The sequence below is a fragment of the Hirundo rustica genome, chromosome 6 (assembly GCF_015227805.2).
Source record: "Hirundo rustica isolate bHirRus1 chromosome 6, bHirRus1.pri.v3, whole genome shotgun sequence".
Lineage (NCBI taxonomy): Eukaryota > Metazoa > Chordata > Aves > Passeriformes > Hirundinidae > Hirundo > Hirundo rustica.
Window position 1 is genome coordinate 24,884,315 of NC_053455.1, and position 22,654 is coordinate 24,906,968.

The 22,654-nt window shown below is 35.6% G+C and overlaps 1 protein-coding gene across 2 annotated transcripts in view; it reads left to right on the plus strand.

The window, feature by feature from the left end:
• SLC25A21 (solute carrier family 25 member 21) overlaps window positions 1–20,418 on the plus strand; it is a 240,401-nt gene extending 219,983 nt beyond the window's left edge. The window contains exons 4-10 of one of the 2 annotated variants that reach the window (XM_040067227.2): window positions 80–267; window positions 3,621–3,680; window positions 6,127–6,234; window positions 9,953–10,117; window positions 15,158–15,339; window positions 16,156–16,208; window positions 18,654–20,418. In XM_040067227.2, the coding sequence (XP_039923161.1) occupies window positions 148–267; window positions 3,621–3,680; window positions 6,127–6,234; window positions 9,953–10,117; window positions 15,158–15,339; window positions 16,156–16,208; window positions 18,654–18,724 (759 nt within the window). In that variant the 5' untranslated portion in view covers window positions 80–147 and the 3' untranslated portion in view covers window positions 18,725–20,418. The remainder of the gene's footprint in view (window positions 1–79; window positions 268–3,620; window positions 3,681–6,126; window positions 6,235–9,952; window positions 10,118–15,157; window positions 15,340–16,155; window positions 16,209–18,653) is intronic. The other variant, XM_040067225.2, reaches the window with a different exon arrangement.
• The last annotated feature ends 2,236 nt before the right edge of the window (window positions 20,419–22,654 follow it).

The following is a 22,654-nucleotide window of genomic DNA, read 5'->3' on the forward strand; positions in this document are numbered from 1 at the left end:
CATTTTTAGTCAACTGTGTTCTCATGTCTGTCTTGCTATTTCTTTTTTTTTCCTTTCTTTTTATTTCCCTTCTAAAAAGAAAGCTGGTATTTCTGGAAGATGAAAAAGTTTATAACTTTCTGTTAGATTGAACTTGGAGGAAAAGAAATGATGATGCCAATACAATGGTTAACAGATGAACTTTTGGGGCAAATTTATATTGCTCATGTGTTCCCAGACATCTTGTTTCAAGCATATATTTTTATCTTAGAGTTATTGAGACATCTGGTAAGTACTTTGGCTATTTTCTGTGTAACTTCAATTAAAGTGTATCTTTGCCAGATGGACAATATTGGTTATTATATACACAAAAGTATGTTTTAAATACATTTATTCTGAGAAAAATTTTTTGCACAAAGCTATTAACTTAGTACAACTGTAGAGGAAAAGCCAAATTATGCTGTGTTTTTAAAAACATTTTGAGTGGACTTACATTATATAAAGTCATATGATGTAGTATGAAATCTTTCTTTTGCAAAGTTGTGTGTGTACTGGCCACTCTAGTGCACCCAGCAACATTTATATTACATTTTACTACTATTTTTTTTTTTATAATTATTTAAAGCATACTTACTATAAAGTAGTTATTTTATTTATGACTCTAGGAAGCTATTGATTTTTAAGGTAACATTTTAAAGACCAAAAAAATTGCTAGGTAATGTAATTCTGCCTTTATTACAACTGTTTTACAGATCTGTAACACTATGGAAAACATTAAGGAATACCAGAAATTCCATTAAAGGTTAAGAGGGTAACAATGACTAGAAAGATGCTGGAGAAGGAATAAAGCAAATTTTATCACAATAAGAAATTAATTTAGTTCAGTGAAGCAGCTTACCCTCCAACTTTGTCAGACTTTTACCTCTATTATACCTTCAGTTGTCCAAAAAGATAGAGCTAGAATTTAAGTAACACTTCTATCTTTTTTTGTTTATTGTCAAGGCAAATGCAAAAATTTTAAACGTATTTTCAAGGTGTTGCAAGATTAATGTTCTATCTGTATACTCTTTGGAGGGTAGTTAAAATCTGGGCCCAGTTCTAGGACCTTTTCTGCAAAATTATATAATAATCCCATCTAAGGATATAAAAAAATATCCTTCCAGTGACCAGAGTAGCAGCAGATCAGTTTTCAGAATTTAACAGCCCAGTTTTGCATTATATATGCATATTCCCTCTTGCTTTAAAACAGTGGCTTTATTAACACATTAACACCCAATTCTCTGATGGTTTCGGCATGATTCCAGTGACTTTCATTTGAAGCAGGTCTTGATTGAAAAATTTTATTGGCTTTGCTATAAGACAAGGTTCTAAACAAGTTCAAATGAAAATGTGGTGCTTATTACTTATGTTCCCGTACTGATGGTTTATGGAATAGCTGTTTAGTTCTGATAGGTCAGTAGTACTGAACCGTGAGGGACAGGGCTTGTCTTCTTTGGCTTAGACTCAGCACAGGCCACACAGACTTTCTGTCTTCTCTTAAAAACTCCATTCCCTTATGTTTCTTGTGATCCCCACATCTTCATTGGCCTCATTGCTCATTGCCTTCCTCTCATGGTGGAAGACTTTGATTGTCTCATGCGTGGGCAGATGCTGTGTGGAGGGATTGTGGCCTCCTCTGTAGTCACAAAATTCACAGACTTTCCAAGGATCCCACCTTCATTTGAACCATCTTGTTCTGAATTAATCAAATGTTACAGGTCAACATTGGAAATCAGACAGAAAAACTAAAAGTTCTGGCTATTTACTTTTGCTAGACTGGGACGTGACAGCTCTTGTACTACGAGATATGAACCTGCACTGATGCAATCTTAGTGGAACTGTGACAGGTTTTGGTTCCTCATTCCCATCATACCAGACATGCTGTGTAAAAGCCACTTCATTTTGTATGCAAAGACTTGAATATTTCTTAAACTGATTACAGGACTCACAAATAGTGAGCTGTGGTTAGGGGTTTTGTGTTGTTCCGTGGGTGAAAATTATGTGGAATAACACCTCCAATATTTTTGGTTTCACACAGAATTCAGATACCTAATCTTTTTAGCCCACACGTTCTGCCATCCTCATGCTAGAAGATCATTTTCACTACCCTCAGATCTGTCTTATGTGATAGCTACTGGCCTGCTTTTTCAGTGGCTTCAGCAACATTTGCAGAATACAGAATTAAGACACTGTGGGGTTTGTTCTACAATCTCCTTCATAAACTTATCGAATTCTCCCCTACAAGTCATGAAGATTTTTTTCCCCCATCATTCTTATTGGAAGACTGTTTCAGGGCTCTACTCTTTTAGTTGCCAGAAAGCTTCATCAGATCTCCAACCACATTCTACTTATGAGTATATTTTGCTTTTACACATGATTTCTTTATATTACATATCTTCCTTGTTTTTCATTCTCTTGCAGCATCTCTTTTGCTAAACTAAACAAGGAAAGCTTTTATTCTCCTTCAGTCTTCATTCTTAAAATAATCTCTAAGTTCTCCTTAATGGTCCTGGTTGCCCTGTTTTGAATATGATGTAGTCTGAGTTGTTTTTTAAACAGTGGCCTAGATTGTGTGCTGTATTTCAAAGGGCATCTTCCCAATAATTTGTAAAATGTCACATATACTCTTTCTGGAGAGTATATCTTGACCTGCACATCTTTGTCTTCGTGTCCACAGACAAGGAGCTAGGCAACCATAGTCTGTTTGCCCATACCAACAGGAGGTTTCCTGCTGACTTCAGTGCAGTCAGAGTTATTCTAAACCCTCTTCTTGGAAGAACAAATCCATTCATTTATTATGCTTTGATTTTTATAAGAATTCACAAAAGATATTCTTAAAATTAATGGGTTTTGGTGTCAAGAAATGGTAGGTTGCAAAGTGAGCCATTTGCTAATGATTGTCTTTCACCATATTGGTGCAGGTGAAGCTGATCCTATTTCTTTCTAGAAATTCAAACACCCAAGAGGACAGCTTTCAAGACATCCTCTAGGGAATTGCAGATGCCCAGAACTTCGAAGCACCATGGTTTGAAAGCAGACAATTGACTGAAAGATTTATTTGTGAAGAGAGAACAGGAAAAGAAATGTGCCTGTTGACAGTAGAAGATTATAAAAATGACAGACTTTCCATCTTCAAAATCCACAGTTATATCTGTCTGACAAGAAGCAAACTAGTGTTTGAGAAATGCAAAAACATTACATTAAGGATGTGGGGATGATTTCTTGGGAAAACTGTAATAGCTGCTACTACATTTAAACTAGTATATGAAAGTTAATGCTAGAGAAAAGGTTTATAAATTAAAAATATGTCCTATATTATGTAAGTGAACTCTAAGATAAAGCGTTACTTGAATTGCACTTATGCTGCTATTATGCATGACACACTAATGAAATCAGTTTGAAGCCTGATTGTCTACTCTTGCACATCTAACACTACTAGAGAGAGCGTGAAATAAAATTGGCTTACATTTTTTTCACAGAACTGCATGCAGCTGCTCAAGATATGAGGTAGTGATAGTCCATTGTAGTCTGCTTTTTACTAATTTGCATAAGTAACTGATAATTTTTTTTCAGTTCAGTTTCAATCTAACTTCTGTTCACAGTTTTTTACCTTCGAACAATACAAGAAGCTACTGGGATATGCGTCATTGCCGCCAGGGCTGGTATGTATGGACGCAGAACTTCATGTTCTAATGTAGTATGTGTCTGCTGAAAAGTCTGTCTCATCTGTTTCCTCCCATAGAAGAAGCCCAAAACTAAAGGGTCCAACTTAATACAGAGTTTTTCAAAACTCTGAAACCATTGATGAGAATTTATCAAAATTGATAAATGATGCTTTTCATCAAATGTCCTCAAAATAATTCCCAACAACATCATAACATTTGTTAACATGGATAACGAGAGTCACCATGAAAGAGTCTGTAAACAGCTTGTCATTCTTCATTCTTACAAAATAACAAAAAAAGTTGAATATTATCAATATTTATTTATTAATGTCATCGTGTCTAGTTTAACACTTCAACCTCGAAGTGCTGTTCTCCAAGACACAGTACAACTATAACAAAAATACAGATCTCAGTCTTATTTTAAAAACTTTATAAAAGAAACACAAGTTAATGATAAGAAATTTCTATTTCCTTTGAAGTAAATGGCAAAACTCTCTTGTCCATCAGTGGAGTTAGGAATTAATTTCAAGAAATAACTTGTTCAAAAACAAAATGCAGGGCATACACATACGCAGAAATTTTTAAATGCTGAGATGTAGCTTGCATGTGTAATCTGCATTCTCATGTGTAGGTCTTAATTCTGCTATTGTGCATTAGGAGTAAAATACTTTTTATAAGAACTACTGCTTCCTGTGGTGTAAGAATGTAAATCATAGTAAATATCTATTTGTCACAATGATGACATCACAACTTTAGGAAACAATTGGTGTTTTTAAGGCTGCACTATAAAGGTTTCGGTAATTTCAAGTCTCTTTTGAAGAGTGTTGCTTCCATCTACATCTCCCTTTAATTGCAGTGAGTAAATGATCATGGAGTTCTATTAACTAGGCTAAAGCAAGCTCTTCCTCTTCATAATTCCACTGTCCCTATAGTTGTTTTCAGTCTCTCCTATTCTATCTGGTATTTTTCAGCAGTTCTCATCCTTAGGTGTATATAGAGACACTGATACTTGTTCTCCAGCAAGTGGAAAGAAATGAGTTGAAGGTTCTATGGTACCCCAGCACTTTTTGGGGGCGGAAGAAAAGTAGGCTGAAAACTTGTAAACATGCAATAGCTGCCCAAAATCTGCCCTGATCTGCAGAACAGATACAGCAATGCTCAGAACAATCAGAACCCTCTCCCATTTTTGGTGCAGTACTGTTACTATAGAGGCATTTTTGGTCCTAAGGTAGTGAGGGAAGAAGAAGACTGAGGGGGATTCTGGTCTAAGGCAGGCAGAATGTTTCTAGGTACCTCAACAGACCTCAAATCAAGGCAATATTTATTGTTAAAAGACAGATGCATACACTGGCACCATTTTCCTATTGGCTTCAGTGTCATGGGTGATGATGAAATGTTCCCATCTTACTGGAAAAATCAATTTGTTGGTAACACAATCTTCTCCAAAGGCAGTAAGACTGGAGTTTGCCACTACCTTTCTAACTTCCCATTCCTCTCTTGAGCTCTCAGGAGTCCCTGTTCAAATCCCTCTGTGTTAAGTAAGTTTTTTTCTCACTATTGTTTTTTTCCCTTACTATTGGTTTCTTTGAATTTCAGCTGATGTACTCATTATAATGTATTTTGGTCCTGGGACTTTTTTTAGCACTTATAGAGTTTGGGGATGTTAAGTGAAGGCAACAAATGCGTAAAGCGATCATTGAATTTAACCCCTCTGAATTTTCTCAGTTGACCTAAGTATTTTAATACTATTTTTTGTTAAAAACAAATTAAAGTATCTTAAAATGCTGTGCCAGGATGGAAAGCAAAGCAGTGAATATCCCCATATCTGTGACTGAAATGCCACCAGTTTCTAAGTAAATGGAGTTAATTCATACTTGCAATGAATGCTGACATTTCCCTGTGTGCCACTCATTCTCATATAAACTTTTCTAGGATTGTTAACTACTAGGTGAACATTCTACTTCTGTAATTTGCTTAAGTACTGAACTATTTTAGTTTTTTACATGTATTTTTATGTCAATATGTTAGTGTTACGTGCTTAATGCTCAGTTCAGATATTTTATTTTTTCCAGTGCTGCATAACTTCACTTATGTTTGTGTTATTATTCAGAGTCCACCCAAAGATAACATGAGGACATTCTTTTTCTACTTTTTCCATGTTTGCGTAATAATTGGGTGCCACATTTTCCCTTCCAGCTGAAAGGAGAATACATGGACATGGAGTGCTATGACATTTAGTTTTGATTGTTCTGGAATATGGCTTATGGGTATTGTCATAATGCCTTCATGAACTGTCAGCATGTAATCAAGGGCTAAGTTGTTTAGCAATAGAATACTGCTGCATTACTGTAGTCTTGCAGTTTGCATTGTATCCTCAGTTTCACAATCTGATGTAGAGGAAGTATTACTCCTTAATATTTAATTTTCATTTTAATTTTCCTAGGCTTTTGCAGTTGCTGGCTTGGGATCTGGGTTAACAGAGGCAGTTGTGGTTAACCCATTTGAAGTAGTGAAGGTTACCTTACAGACTAATCAGAGTGCCTTCACAGAGGTAGGAAAACTGCTTTATTCTCTTTTTTCCACTTTATGAGATTCACATTTAGAGCAGAATGTCTATAATATATTGGTGAATGCAAATGATTTTCCCACAAGCTTAACAGAAATGGAAATGGAAGAGACCCAATAGACAACGCCTTCAGACTGCAGAGATGCATGCAGTATTGTCAGAGGCATCAGCATCTCCACTGTGAATATTCTGTGCCTGAGGGGGATTCTGGCCTTCATCCCTCCTGAGCAGCCAGCAACCCAGCCCCATGAGGAATTGTAATTCAGGAGTACAAACCTGAGCTCCTTGTACACAGCACATTCACCCCAGCAGGCTCCAGATTTCAAGTGAGCACCAAAGGTTAGCATGAAACACCACAGCCCTGTGCCCTTGATGCTGCTGTATTTTACACTGTGTTTCCTGGATGAAATTATTTACAAGACTTCACTTTTATTAGCACAAACTGGAAAATTGTTGTATAGCAGGTACATTGAAAACTCAAATTCTTGCTTCACTCCAGAGTTTTGTTTTTCAAATATTGTTTCATGCAAAGAAGTCATCGCGCATTGTCCACGATTCTGGGTACTGCTGAAAGGGGAAAAAGATTAAAGGAAAACAGTGATTCATGAGAATCAACTGTTCTCAGGAATGCACTAGCTTCTATTAATTTCAGTGCAGAAGATGTTCCAGGATAAAGTGAAGGAAGGCAGTAATACAGTTCATTTTTTCTTTTCTCATTGAATCAAAGTAACAAGTGTCAAATCATCTTTTGAGAAATCTTTTGATAAATCAGCTGTACCATGGTAGAAGTGCCAAATCACATAAGCATCACATGAAAAGGTTGGCTGAATTCCTGGTGGGACATGACTTTTGCGTATTCGACTATTGAGTTTTGACTAAGTTAATACTTGCGTGCCTTGTAGCACTCATCTGCACAAAATGAACACTTTTGGGGGATGCACAGTAAAAAGATTCATGACCTGGCCATTTACATAATATGCTTGGGCCAAGCTCCTCCAGTACATTCTGGAAAAATACAGCTACTGATTTCCAAATGCCATAGAGTAGTAACTGGTACCTACTCCATAACTCATCCAGAAAAGCATTTACTTCCAGAATAATTTTTTAAATGTTTGGTAAGCTTCTATTTGATTCTTAATGCATATGAAAGACATGTTTATTTGCTGCAAGTCTCCAGTCTAGACATTTTTTAAACATGGGCAGCAAAACCACTAAACAGATAAATAATGCAGAGCAGGAGTAAAATGTTTAGGTTCCTGAAAGCAGAGAGACTGAAAGTAGGAAAAAGCAATGTGTGAGAGGACCTGTCTCACAAGAAGATGATGTGATAAAAATTATGAACAATTACTGCTCCAGCAGTAGTGAACTGAGCAGGTATTCTGCATCTTTCTGCTTCAGAATTATGAAGATGTAACTATCCTAGCTTAAAAAACCCTGAGCTTTTAAGTATAAACAAACCACTGTTAAGATTTTTAACAAACTATTCCTTGTAAATTTGCAAAAGACCAGTGTATCCTTTCACTTCATACGTTTCATTTTTTTCTACTGCAAAATTTATAACAAAGTCTGGGTTGGTTTAGTTTGTAAATTTTAGCCAATTGCTTCCTTTAGTTACAGCATCCCTTCTGCTACAATAATCAAACTGTAGCTGTTCAAGAGCATTCTGAGTTGGTTTTGTTCAGGTGAATATTCTCTAATTTAATTTAAATGCAAAATTTCACAAAATCCAAATAATATTATATTATCCTACAAATAAAATTGTGATGGAATGGTATTTGGACTCTACTAGAGACCTAGTTTAAACTGAAAATATTAACTACTTTGTCTAGGGAAAAAAAATCCAAGCGAAATTAAGTTCCTAAATCACAAAGATTGTTATATCACAGACATATTAGTTTTTAATATATATTTTTTAAATGTTAGAACTTCAAAATTTGCTGCAAATTAGGAAAAAAAAAACCTCCAGTGACTTCATACATTGACATTAAGTTCTCATTAAGAAAATGTTAAAGAGCATTTCACAATAAAGCATGTAAACTCAAGCCCATTGGAAGAAGCATGTCCAGAGGTTATATTATACAGCGTAAGGCATTACAATGCACTGTTTTTCTAAAAGGTTTAAGTAAAGTGTGTACCTATCCCATTGTGGAGCTTTCATACTACATGATGAAACCTAATGCAGTTCACATATTTCTTTGACTATTGTATAGAAATAATAAATATATCTTGTTTAAAAGGAACAAGGAAGAGCATGAACACATGCACTCACACCCAGACTCCAGCACACCCCCAAAGCAAATATTCACACCCTGCGGTGACAGCTGAATTGTTCCGTGGTAGCAGATCATCTTTCGAGGGTTGATAGGTTTAAAGAGGAAGGCCACTATGAATCACGTATCAGCCCTTTTGTGATGTGGATTGCTGTGGGTAAAAATAATGGTGGCTTTTTGTTAAAGTAAACGGCGAGAAGCCCAACACCGTGTTGTTTGGTTTTCCTTTTTTTTTTCTTTTCCCTGTAGCCCTGGATAACTCACTGGCTATAGAAGCTGGTGTGATGATTAAAATCTTCTCACCTGACATGAGAGATATGATTAATTAAACAAATACAATTTTCTGCTTTATGATCTGACTCCAGATTCTACTGAGTAGGTCTATATTAAGTAAAAGTCAACAGCTGTGTGAAGTGCATTAACTCCAGATGTTTGTACAATAAATTCCTCTGTCTAAGGTCCTTCCATCATCAATGATGAACCACAGACCTTCTATGCTCGATCAGTTTACATGATGACACCTCCTTTGGTAAAAGGGAAGTGCTGCCGAAGAGAGCCTCTTTGTTACTAAAGGACTGAAAAGGGAAGTCATGTGTAGACATTGCAGGTGTCTATATTTGGACTTATTAATCCTGTCTCAGGTGTAAAATATATGCAGAGCATTAACAGGATAATATTTGTATGAAAGGTTAAACTCATCAGTCACCTAAATAAGCAGTTATATGCTGTGTCAGATATGGTAGCATCATTTGGCTGATGTTGTTGATCTACCACAGTGATGCTTTGAAATGGAAAGCTATTAAACAAACGAGTATATTGAAATTAGTGGTATTCACAGTGGTGTAGTCAAAATTCTTCTATATTTTCCTGTTTGAACCTCCTAGTGGAAGCCATGTTTTGCCTTTCTAATTATAGATTTGGTTACCCAGAGCTTTATGGCTTTATGGTTGTTTTTGGCTTTATGCTTTGGAGAAAGCCAAACTCTATTCAACAACTTTTTGAAAGTAATGTTTTTATAATGCTGCTAAAAAAATGTAAAATATTCAGAAGGGGAATAGCTAATTCTGAATATCACTGTATATTCAAAAAAAGGTCAAAGTTGCATGTAGTAAGGCAGATTCTGTCTGATATGAGGCAGTTTCTTCCTTTTTGCCTTTTATGAAATGGAAATCTGTTACAGTACTACTCTTTTACAGTACTCAAATCCTGTTTTCATCTTATTCTGCCATAAGAAAATTGACAAATTGTTTTTTAATTAAAGTTGTGATTTTTATATGGTCACAGGAAAGGGAAAATAACAAATACGGTGATAGTTAACATAAAATTACAAGGATAGGCAACACTGTGTTTGCCAACAGGACGGAAATGATGCTATGTTTATTGTTTTCTTTTTGTAAAGACTATCTCTTCCTTCTTTTGCTTAACTTGTGTAGCAACCATCTAGCTTTGTTCAAGCTCAGCAGATCATTAAAACCGGTGGTCTGGGCTTCCAAGGACTCAACAAAGGCCTTACTGCAACACTGGGCCGTCATGGAGTTTTTAACATGGTTTACTTTGGATTCTACTTCAATGTGAAAAACATTCTTCCAGTCAATAAAGTAAGTTCTTCATACAATGCAATAGACAATCAGATAAAAAGTCTGACATTTTAATTCACACTCTATTTTTCTGTGCAAAGCTGTGGTATTTAGTGACAAACAGTGACTAACCTAGCTCTATTTTGCAGAAATCCATAGCATTTTAATGGAAGCAAATTAAGGACTTGATCGTCTCACTTTTTCAGCAAAGCTGAATGTTGTCATATTTGAGTTATCCTTTTTATGAATTTCCCTTTATAACATGGTAGCAGTGCAAAAAGGCACCAAATGAGATACAGACGTGTTGTGCTTATGTTGGGTATGTATGCACTTTTTTTTTTTTTTCCTGGAAAACTAGCTTAGAAGAGAAAAATCAGTTTCTAGAACTTCTGTCAGTATTCAAAAAGGGGCTAAGCTTGCAGAGGTGGCTAAGCTGCAGTATGTAGGTTATTCAGGTTCAGGCACTGGACCTATTTGCTCAAAAGAGAGTTCAACCTAATACTGAAGGATGACAGGGAAGTGTCATCCTTATCGAGAGAGACCAAAACAGGATGTAAAGGGTCATGTACAGGGACTTTATGTCATTTATAATTAAAGAACAAAAATCATTATAGCTGTAATTTCACTTGCAGAAATTTTGATAGTCCTATATTTCTTTAAATAACAAAGGAAGCATTCCCTTTACAACAAAAGGAAAATTTACTAATGAAAACTTTGTAATATCAGCAACTTTCTAAATGACTGTGTGAGAAACAACTAATGGTTTATTAATGATTCCAGCATGCTACTTATTGAAGTCTGTTTTCACTAATGTGATTTTTAGATGATGACAGTTAAACAGTCACAGGTGTAACATGTAGTGATATACATGTAAGAAGGTGCAATTCACATCAAAAGGGATCGGTTTCTATTCCCAGATGAAGTAACACCTCTTTTTTTCCTGCACTTCTGAGTAGCCTGGTATTTTTGTTGGCAGCGTTGTGTAAATGGAGAAAAGCTCCACTTCTTATTTGCAGATTATTACAGTAAATTGAATTGTTCAAGAGCAGCTGACCCACAAGTTTCTACAAGTTTCATACAGTGTATCTAAGCATATTTTACAGTGCACTTTAGTCACACATTCTAAAAACTCAAGGCACAAGCACAGCTTGTTACTAAGAAAGGAGTAAACACTTTTGTGTTGATCAAAAGATTAAAAAATTATAATCACTATGCAGAAAATTCAGGAAAATATCCAGGTAAGGACAGAGACTAGTGTGCAGCTTCTATGGGAATCATGGGAAATGTTCTTGCATAGAAATTGAATAGTAATAGTATTTAGCGTAAGCATGCTTTCCGAGCCGTTCAGATTTTAAAAAATAGGAAACAAGTATTACATTATTAGAAAGATTCGTAGCTTTATGATCTAAAGGAAATTAGTACTTTATATAGATTTTGTATGATGCAGAAAAATTTTAACGTCTGCAACGCGGGTTTAAATATATGTAGAAAACAAAAGGGAAATTACTTCAGTGTCAGCCAGTGGCCCAGCTGTCCTCAAATTTTAGCAAAACCCAAAGGCAATTTAATCAGTGTGGGATTAAGTGCAAATAAGTGGAGAGGTTTGCCTTGTGGTTGACCAGTGCACAGTGCCTTATCTGGTGGCTTGCACAGTGGCTACAGCTGTGACAGTAAATGGGGTAGCAACACTGAACAGTTGCTGCACTCGGCCGCCGGTACTGTTAAACATTCCCTGGCACAGCTCCGGCCCTGGCCAGCCAGCACAGCTCCTGGGTGTGGCTTAGGAGCTAGAGAAGGCAGGGAACCCTTCCTGATGGGCTGGTTTCATGCAGTCGCTCGGGTTTGAATGGTGATAGCATTCTGTAGTGCTAATAAAGCTAAGAGGACTCTCTAGCCCAGCCAGCACCAGTGGCGTAGATGGTCTGTACAGAGAGATATAGCCATAATTCTGACCAAACTCCCGTGAAAATCAATGCAAAACTTATTCTGAATTTAAGACATAGATTAGGCTTCATCTGGCTGGCACTAGCCAACATTGTCTCAGGTATTGACCTGCATTGAATTTCACGTCAGTGACTGCTAAATGGAAGTATTTAACAATAATTTATGAACTATAACTTAAACCTTTTATGCCAGTGGGCAGGTACTAGAGGCTTAGATTTATCAAGCCTGTTCAAGGAATTTGCAGTTAATTTGAAAACTGCAGTTAATTTGAAAAATATTAAACAGCTGTTAATTTGTCTAGATTTCTCACATGCTTGATTCCATTACAAAATCTAGTTTGTTAACTTTGTATGTTTTGCCAGAAAAGAAAGTCTTAAAGCCAGTCTTGTAATATTGATAAATATATAAAAATCACAATATATAAAAATTGCAAAATAAGAATACTACACTTGTGAAATAATTTTGACTATTGATTATGTATTTGCTGTCCACCATCTGTAACATAAGTGGAAAATTTATTAATCTCTGAATGAGCCTTTTAGCTATCAGATAAACCTTGCATTTAATTTGCATCCCAGTTAGGGATGTTTGCTGCCTATTTTGCCAAAACCAATAAATCTTGCATAAAAAGCAAAATTTGAGGGGTCAAATGATATCTATGACATGTATGGGTTGTAAATGTCCCTAATGAATAATTTTTCATACATTCAGTCTATTCAGCTAAACATACCATTTACAGCCAGCCTTGTGCTCTGTTTACTGAAAATGGAATAAGCCAGATTTCTTTCAATGGCCACTAATGTACCAACCATAGAGAATTAGCGGCTATGACTCTGCCCTAGCAATGAAATTATTTTGCAAATGGCATCTACTTTTGTAGCTCATTTCATAGGTGTCCAGCAGGTTCCACTTCACCATTTTTTATCATAATTAGATTTGCTTCTAAACATTCGTTTCATTACTTTGCTCACCACCACCTCCAAGTGGCTGCCACATTCCTCAACAGTATGAAATTTTGTCACACCTGTTAAAAGCCCCCTTGGAAACATGGCCAACTGCAAGACTCATTTCAAGTTGGGCACTGCCAGCCCTGCCACTGCAGATGTGCCTCCTGTTACAAGGGCTGCTGCATCAGACCAGGGGTGCTGAGCAGCGCATTGTCTTGTAAGGGAAAGGGGTTCTGAGCTTCTAGAGGCAAAGAAGAGATGGGAAACCCAAATGGGCTGTTCGGCTTGCTGAGTAAGTGAAATAGCAGACAGTAATTTTATTTTAGTAGCTTTCAGATCCTTGCCAACATAGAAGTTCTATGTAGGAATAGAGAGTGAAATGGATGTGGTGCAATGGACTTGAAGAAATAGTAAGCCAAGGTGATTTAGGAGAAGATGGGATCAGAATGAGTGGTGGAATAACCTCAGAGCAACTAAGCTCTGCTTTTAGAGTTTGTTTTTTTTTTAATTTTTGACACCTAAATTTATATTGAATCTTTATACTAATGAAATTATCCAGATATTAAAGTGATGAATTTCATAGGAAAACTTTTCCCATAAGGTTTATGATAAAAAAATCACATGATAGCAAAGCTGGTGTTGACTGTGGTACATTTGTTTAAAGTTCAGTTTTGTGAATGGGCAAAATGCTTCAAAAGGGACCTTCTTTTCTTCTCGATACCAGAAGCATTGGCTTTATTCTATTTGCATTTAAATCACTGTATGTACAGAATTAACAGAATTTTTTTACTAAGATCTTTGTTTAAAAAGGGCTACAATTCTTGTACCACAAGTGATTCTAATTTTTTTAACTCATTATAGGTATGTTTCTTGTTTTGTGAAATCAAGATATTGAGTTTTTCTGCAAGTAATAAAGAGCTCTGCCAATTTTGACATTTGTTTCTTAACACCTGTATGGGCTTAATTTATTTTTCTTGTTGATAATCTGGAAATGAAAACTTCTTTCTTGGTGTCTTTTTTCTTTAAAAAACATACAGGTTTAGGAAACAAAAAGCTGTCTGATTGTAACATTGTGCTGATGTTATAGCACAGCAAGATAACTTGTTATTTTAATGATGATTTTCTATAATTAAAGCACCTTCATGACAGAATTAAGCTACATATAAAGATTCTGATGTAGCAAAAATGTGTCCTTCTGTTGAAAACTGATAGCAAATATAAATCATGTGCATAGAAAATGTTGTTGTGAAACACACTTCCCTGTGACTTCCACTACTTAGAGAAATAGGATTAAACCTCCTTCAAGGGACTTTGACTCCCAGATAAACTCTGAGTTCTTTGATGTCATAGAAATACCAAAGTAGGAGGTCTTTCTAAAAGATCAAATAAAACCCAGTTGAACTGTGAACTGTGAGTGAGCAAAGAAGTTTTTAGATGCACTTCTAACCTCCTTCTAACTTTTACCGTGTGCATATAGTAGGGTTCAGAAACAATCTGTTGTAAATTCTTCAGCCAATTAGCTGAGTGAATTACCACCGTTTATAATGCGCAGAACGTGGAGGCTCTCTTGCCGTTGTGCCGAGTTGGATTGTTAATAACAGGAAGCTAGCACTTCTCAGTACAGTGGATCAGCTACATGTGAAAATAAATGTAAAAAACCTGGAGGGGAATGGCAGCAGACTGAGATTAGTCTTTATTTAATTTAGCATTTGGGGGTCCAACACACAAATGAGTGTTTTAGTAGGCTTCATGGTGGAAGTTGCTGTCATTTGTAAAATATTCTGGCCAATTAGCTAATAGTGTGCTTGGATTTCTCCTGTTTTGATACAGTAATACTAAGTACATTGTGAAGCCCAATTATACAAATCATCCCCATATGCCATACCAGTCTTTCTTTATGAACTGTGTTTATAAATCCTGTGTGAGGAAATGTGTACTTCAGCAATTTAGACCATGTGTAAAAACACAGCCAATAGGATTGTCAAGAAAACAAGTTCCAGCGTAGGAAATCCTAATGTGTTCCGCTAAAATAACATGAGTGTGTTGTGTGAGTTTTCTGATTAAATGCTTATTACTTTACAGTGCTTAACCTGCACAGGTTTTTCCGTTTCCCTTTTTATTCTTTCTTTCCTCTTTTTTTTTTTTTTTTTTTTTTCTTTTTTTTTTGTAGGATCCAAATTTGGAGTTTTTGAGGAAATTTGGAATTGGGCTAGTCTCAGGAACAATAGCCTCAATTATTAACATTCCTTTTGATGTTGCAAAAAGTAGGATTCAAGGACCACAGCCAGTTCCTGGAGAGATCAAGTACAGAACCTGTTTTAAAACTATGGCAACAGTCTATAAAGAGGAAGGGTAAAACATTCTTCTTTTAATAAATTTCCAGACCTCTGTTTTAGTTCATATGGATCCATAAAACCACGTTGTTATATTTCAGATTTGACGAGGACCATTAAACCACGCTGAACTAACGTATCAAAGGAGCCCAATGTAGCATTTTGAAAATTTGTTGTAGAATTACAAGGACGTATCTTCCTAATACATATGAACTTCTACAAGAGACTTACAATATGATTATTATGTTGTCAAAATTTATGTTCCCCAAGTAGATGCTTCATATAGCTCATGTGTAGTTTTTTCAACTCTTCATTTTGTAAAAGGAAAATTTGAAAACTATTGAGACTATTTCTCAATTTAATCTAATTGTAATTATGCAGGCCTCTGTACCTTTAAAATTATTGCTGAAATAATTAAACTAAGGAGATACTTGTGGTAATAACGTTTTCCAACTTCTAAAAATATTTCTCAAGTGTTGACTGAATTGTGGCTTTGATATTCAATTATATCAGTCATTTTGTCCCTGTATGCAGCTGTTGTTAACAGACTTGTCGTGAAAGTAAACCCATCTCACTGATTAAAGTCATATTTCTGATTGGCTAGGCTCACAGCATTGCTTTTGTGACTGAACATTGATTAACTTTTTCTCTTCATCTGATCTGCCTCTGTAAAATGTTAAAATCCAGATACAGCCTGCTATTGAACATGTGTAATTTCAAATAATTGCTTCTAAGTGCTCTGCCAGCATTTTAACAAACATATGCTACAATTCTGTTTTTCTGCTAGAGAAAGAATATTGTTTGAAATGTTTTGTTTGTTATTCTTCTGCTACAGATTTCTAGCTCTGTACAAAGGCTTGCTTCCCAAGATTATGAGGCTGGGTCCAGGTAATTTTCCTTCTGTCATTTCTATTTTGATTTTTTTCTTGTTTTCTCTTCCTGTTTTTCAGTTTCTTGAGAATGTGGTAAATATCAGTCAAATAAATGAATCAAAATATCTTTCACTTTGAATAGTTTCTTTTTAAAATAGCCTCATCTAGTAGTATCACAGATGGATTTGGCTAAATATGCATCTGAAAAAAATCATTTACACATATACATCAGAGAATTGCATACCCAAGTAACTGCTGGTTTGTGCAATTGTTTTATTTATGAACACACCAAAGTACATGAAAATGACAGAACTGTAAAACTTTTGGAAGTTTCTTAAAGTTCCCTATTTCTTCTAATGTGATCTTTGGAGTTCATTAGGACTATTCCATACCTATGTTCACTGAAGTCAGCCTAAAATGCAGATTAGAGTCTCTACGTAAAATGCACTATGGTGAAAGCACGGCCCAAGCATATCAAATTCCATTTACTTTCTTCTCCTATGCTCTATGGGGGCAGACATTAAAAAGCTGATAGCAGAGCTGGGAAGAGACTCGTATGGCCCTGGAAGACTAAGAGGACAACGATATCTTAAAACTGGGGTTATTGTTTGACCCTTTCTTACTAATTGTTACTCCAAATGTAATAGTAACTCCAACCAGCACAGTGGTTGAGAGCTGTATCTTCTTTGGCTTTTAGAGTTTGGTTTTTTTCCTGACTGGTTTTGATTAATCATGAAAGCAAAACACTGGGCCCTCAGACTTTATCAGCCCACAAAGGCAGTCTGTGTCAAAAAGAGCAGAAGCCCCAATTTGAACAGTATCCCATTCCCATAAAATTGTATTTCCAGTTGTGCAAGCTGGTTGTTTAATATGCAGGAACACACATAGGTAAAGCAAGTAGGTACAGAGCCTGTTCTGCAGTATAAAGGAGGCATTAGGTTTGTCTGTAAATGTTTGCATATCCAATCCATCTGGCTAAGTACTAGACCATGCCTGGGTATTGTGCAGGGTGAGGAAGAAGGTGGAGAGGGGAAACAAGGAGCTAAAAGCCTTTTCCCTCACACTCCAAAGACACTAGATTACCTACAGGACAAAGAGAAGCCAGTGCTTAGCTTTCCCAGTACCTCTTAGCACAGCAGATTTTGGAATAAAATTTTCTATCTTACAAATGACTATGCATTCTGGCCCAGATCCAGCAAGTCAGTTACATGTGAACTTCATTCTAAATACTTCTGTAGTTATATTGGCTAACATATAGGTTTAATTTTCTGATGACACAATAATACAATCTTTATTGTGACTGGAAGGTAGTTCTTTCTTCCAACATGTGAGTGTTTACAGGAAAAGAGATTCTCAAACAGATCGCACAGTATGAAATCTGAAATCAGCCTTGATTTGAGTTCAAATCACTTCTTAGACATTGTGTCTGTCATTTGTTTGTTGGTCAAAGCCTTTTGCAAACATCTGCTCTGTCTAGATTAGTACTTTTCCATAGAGCATTTCAAGTCTGATAATGGTTCCTTAGGATAAATTATATGGAGAAACTCATGTAGTTATTCTGTGTGCCTGGTTGTCTTAGCCTATCCCTAGAAAGATGAGCCCAGCTCAGCAGAACCCTCATTTGTTAGAGGTGCCACTCCAAGCCCCCAGCTGAACCTACAGGCAAAAGCAAAAGATATTTATGCCCCAGTGCTGGCACACACAAATAATATATTTTCACTGATGCAGCCTGGTTCTCTTTATCCATGTTCTCCAATTAGATGCTTCTCTATGTGTTTAGTTATATATACACCTTCTGAAATGTTCCCTTTTTTTATCTCATGCAGTAATTACAGCCCAGTTACAGTCTGGCTTCACCAACAGTAAAGATATTTTATGGCTTTCAAGCTGAGATTTTATACTGTTACCAATTCTAATAAATAATGCCATTTCATTAGATCAAAACTTTGCCTGTGGATTTGTAGCCAGGAAAGATTATACTCATTTCTATACCATGATTTTCTGCTTTAGACATGGTGAAAAAACAGGTGAAAAGCTCTCTTGAATCTCACCTGGAAGCATTTTTAACATCCTGGAGATGAATTTTTGTCATTTCACCAGTCAAGTTGCTCTTTCATGACCAAATCTGATTAAACAGGCACACAAATATACAGATTGGAAGTTTCACTTGTAGAAGAACAAAGAAAAATATTAATCTTGAAAAAATATTAGGAAAAATCACACTGAGGGTTAATTTGATTGACTATACAAGCTATTTACCTCAACTTTATGATCTAATATTACACAAAATTGGTATGGTTATGAATTGGTGAATTTTTTGTGAACTTGGGAAATAGTAGAATTATCCATTTTGTAAATAAGGCTCTGCCATATTCTGGTTTATATTACACACTAGAAATGCTCTATAAAATCTTGAAAATACTGGATTTTCTATGTAGTAAAATAATATCTTTTCTTCCAGGTGGTGCAGTGATGCTTTTGGTTTACGAATACGTTTATGCATGGCTTCAGGACACAGTTAATCACAAGTAGCACTTCTGAAAAATGTACTCTTTAAATTACATGCATTCTGAAATACACTATAATAAAGCAAAAGTGATTCTTATCCTTTATTGTGTTGAATACCCTCAGATTGCACTGATGTGGATACAATTCCAGACAAATATGGTCTCTAGGTCCTGATCCAAGAAAACATCTAAGTACAAGCTTTTCTGTAATTAAATAGCACTTGGCATTTGTAACTGTTTTGCTGGACCAAGAGAAAATATAAAGCAGACATAAAACAGTGAGTTTTTAAAGAACAAACTGAAATTTCTTGACACAATCATTCTATGTAATCATATATTTTTTAGCAGTTTCAGCAGAAATGGCAATATATAAACTTTCAGGGCATTTTAAAGGAAAAAAGTGAATAATCCTGGTGCAGGGGGGCAGACACTAAGCTAATGTAAACTGACAACTCCATTGACTCCACATTAAGAAAATTATCCATACTTTGCAACGCTTCAGTCAGTCTTGGGTCCAGTTTCAATTCAGCCCGGTATGATTTCAGCATTCATAGAAGAGGTTTTCAAATTCTTGGGAGCTAGGATAGGAAAGGACAGTACAAGGAGCCACAACCTTAAAAACATGCATACTGCTAAATATCCTACTTGTTCTTAGCCATATATATGATGTAAATCTCATTCAGATCACAAAAGATACTGAAAGTAATTAGTGTGCATCAAGTTACATAAAAATGCAAAACAACATGGGATTCATAGAAGAAATTAGTAAATAAATTAACAGAAAAAATAATTTTAGGCATATGATATTTTACTGCAAATTTTTTATCCACTTTGATATAATATCCCAGAAGAGCTGTCCTGTGATAAAAATGCTCAGTGCACCCTGTCTGCCCCTTTAGCCTTTCATTTCCACCATGGAATGGGGAAACAAGGTTGTAGACTGATAGCACATCTGCAGTTGTAATTAGCTAGCCATACACCTCAAAGAAATGCATTTTTCTGTAGGTAAAAAAAAAAAAGTGGCTCTGAAGCTAATTTTTTTGCTTTTCCCAGTCACTGTAACTATAAATATTCCAGGGATGTACTTGTGTTCTTACTGGCCATTCTAACTCTGTGAAATACAGTAAATTATGCTGTACTGACTGAAGACATAGTTTCTGTTCATGCACTTGTGCTATTCTACATTTTCTTTTAAAAAACTCTTTAAATAATTTAAAATCATGCATTATTCTGTTATAAAAATGTCTCCGTTATCTAACTTGGTCGGTTGTCAAACGAGCGTGTATCTTGCAATTGCTGAAAATTTCAGTATCTGCCCATACTACATTCACTCTGTTGACAATGATGTTCTTCCTCTGAAAGAGGTACAAACCTTTTCCTTAGCAATCCTAAAGAAGTATCTTTCTGCATTGTTGCTTGAAAATGGCAGTTTGCATGTGAAGTCTCATTTCACGAGTGTTTTTAATGCATTGAAAAAGCAAGAAAAAAATAAAAATAGAAACGTGTTTTCAGCGCTTTCAAGGATGCCTGTATTAACATGCTCAATAAGCCTCTCTTTTGTCTGAATTTGGCAACGGTGGCTTTTCATACCTATGCTATTTCATAGCTAAAATGAATAAAATTAGCTCTGTTAAAGTTTGTGGTTTTAAGGCAAGTGTTCCTCATTGTTGCATTTTATTATCAGTACTTGGCCAAAGAGAAGACGCTACTAAGATAATTTCAAAAACTAAAGCAAAATGCTTTATAATTTGTCTTTTATTAATTTAGACCATTAAAAATATAAAAATAAAATGCTTTAAACATACTGTATATACATATATAGCCTTTGGTTTTACATCCTTTCCAACATGATTTTTTTCTCCGTTAATAGCTCAGCCTGATCTTGGATAAAAGGAGAAACATTCAAAAACAGAAAACAGGATGGTATGGGAAAACAAACCTGTGAACATGCCAGCCCAATGCCCCATTACTCCTTGTGTAATGTGGGCTGAAATTCAGTTTTACACCCAAGATCTTCTGGACTGGAACCATGCAAGCACAGTTCAGTTGAAGGGAGTTAATTTTTTTTATTATTATTATTGGGTTTCACTGATTTCTTTGAAAACATTTAACACTCTGGGAATGAAGTGTAGACTTTTCAGATTAAACCATTTAATTCTGCACTCACATGTACTGAGTATGCCAAATGCATCCATTCACCTCAGTGGGTTCACTCCAGCTTTATAGCTTTGTATTGACAGCACCAGTTAATCCTTATTTCTTATTTTCAAGGAAACAATTCCCTTTTTCGTTTTAATTTAATGTAAAATTAGTGATTAGTAAGTGCACATGTTGCAGTATTCAGTTTACCTGTGAGTATAAGCAGTGAAATAGTCCTTGGGCAAAGGAGTATTCTACACCGTAGGTTTACATTAAAAAAAAAAAAAAAAAAAAAAAAAAAAAAAAAGGTGAAACTTCACACCAAAAAAATCCATCACAGACAGTTCACCAAGAGCCAAGGTCAGGCACTTTTGCTCACTCTGAGCAACACTTTCTGCATGCAGCCCCACTGACTTCCCATTCAGGGGTAAAGGTATCGTACAGCAGACAGATGCGCGGAGAGCTGTACCTAAACAAACACAAAACAAAAATGGTTTATGATGGTGTATCCCATGGGAGGAATAATTAACATAAAGTCCTGTCCTTGTTTTATAAATTGTCATGATTTATCTGAAGATAATGGAAATAACTGATACAAGCTAAGGATCTGTCTCTCTGTTTCCCAAAACACACTAATTCCTCATTGGAATGTCAGGAAAGACAACTTTTATTCCAGAAATTACCTCATGTTACTCAAGAAAATTTGGAAAACTTTAAACACAGGCACACTTTGTTACAGGCTTGCGAAGTCTTGAAGTTCAAAAAAGCTGTGCTTTAAAAAGTTTCTCTTTATTTTTTTGTTTTCTTTTCCCTTTGGTGCCCCTTGTTTGAGTTCTATGGAAAACAATAGGTAGACTCACTCAATAATTCTGTAATCCAGTAGAACAACTAAGTTGAAAGCTATGATCCTCTTGCCAACTTAATCACTTATCTACTTACAATCTTATCTCTTTTTTTACCGATTTTATCTTTAGTGAAAAGTTTGTCTAGTATTAAGGTGATTTCTTTTTTATGGTGTTAAGGCTCATCTTATTTCAGCTATAACAGCATAAAGGCAGAATAACATCCGTCACGTCACTAACAGTGTGGCAGAGTGGAAATGCAGTTGTGTGCACTTTACCTTTAGTGGTTTCAAAGAAATATTCTTGAAAAAGTGTTCTAGTGAATAGCAAGGGTTTCAGCATCTCTTTAAAGTTAAACAGCTGTTGAATACCTTTGAGGCAGAAGAACAGGAATCACATCCAAGATAAGATTTTTGTTTCCTTGGGGCCAAAATACAATATCTGTATTCTTTACAGAAATGCAGTTCTGTTAACTATTTTTTTAGTGCAAGAAGCGAAGGTGGCAGCAGCCCGCGGAGTCTATCCATATTTAAGTGGATATACTGTACGTGACATAAATACTGATTACTTAGATTGTTATGAAAATTTACCCACAGCTGTCTAGGTGATGAACGCTGGAAATCCACAAAAAGAGAACTGTATCTTAAGAGGGAACTGTATTTTACTTTCCCACTGAATTAGTGTTTAATATGGGATGCAGATAGACTAATATATGAAGAATGGAATTTTCTCCTTTGCTTTAACTATGTCTGCGGTAATTTAAGTTATTGCAAAACACAATTTAAAAATACACAATATATTAATAGTCTATGATGGATATGAAATGTCACACCAGGCTTTTTTTTTTTTTTTTTTTTTTTTCACATTCATATTCTGAACATACCTACAGCATGGGGAAAGCATAATAATAGTCAGAACTTTATTATTGCCCAAGGAAAACAGGTAAATTTTCAAAAATCAGAATGTTAGCTTTC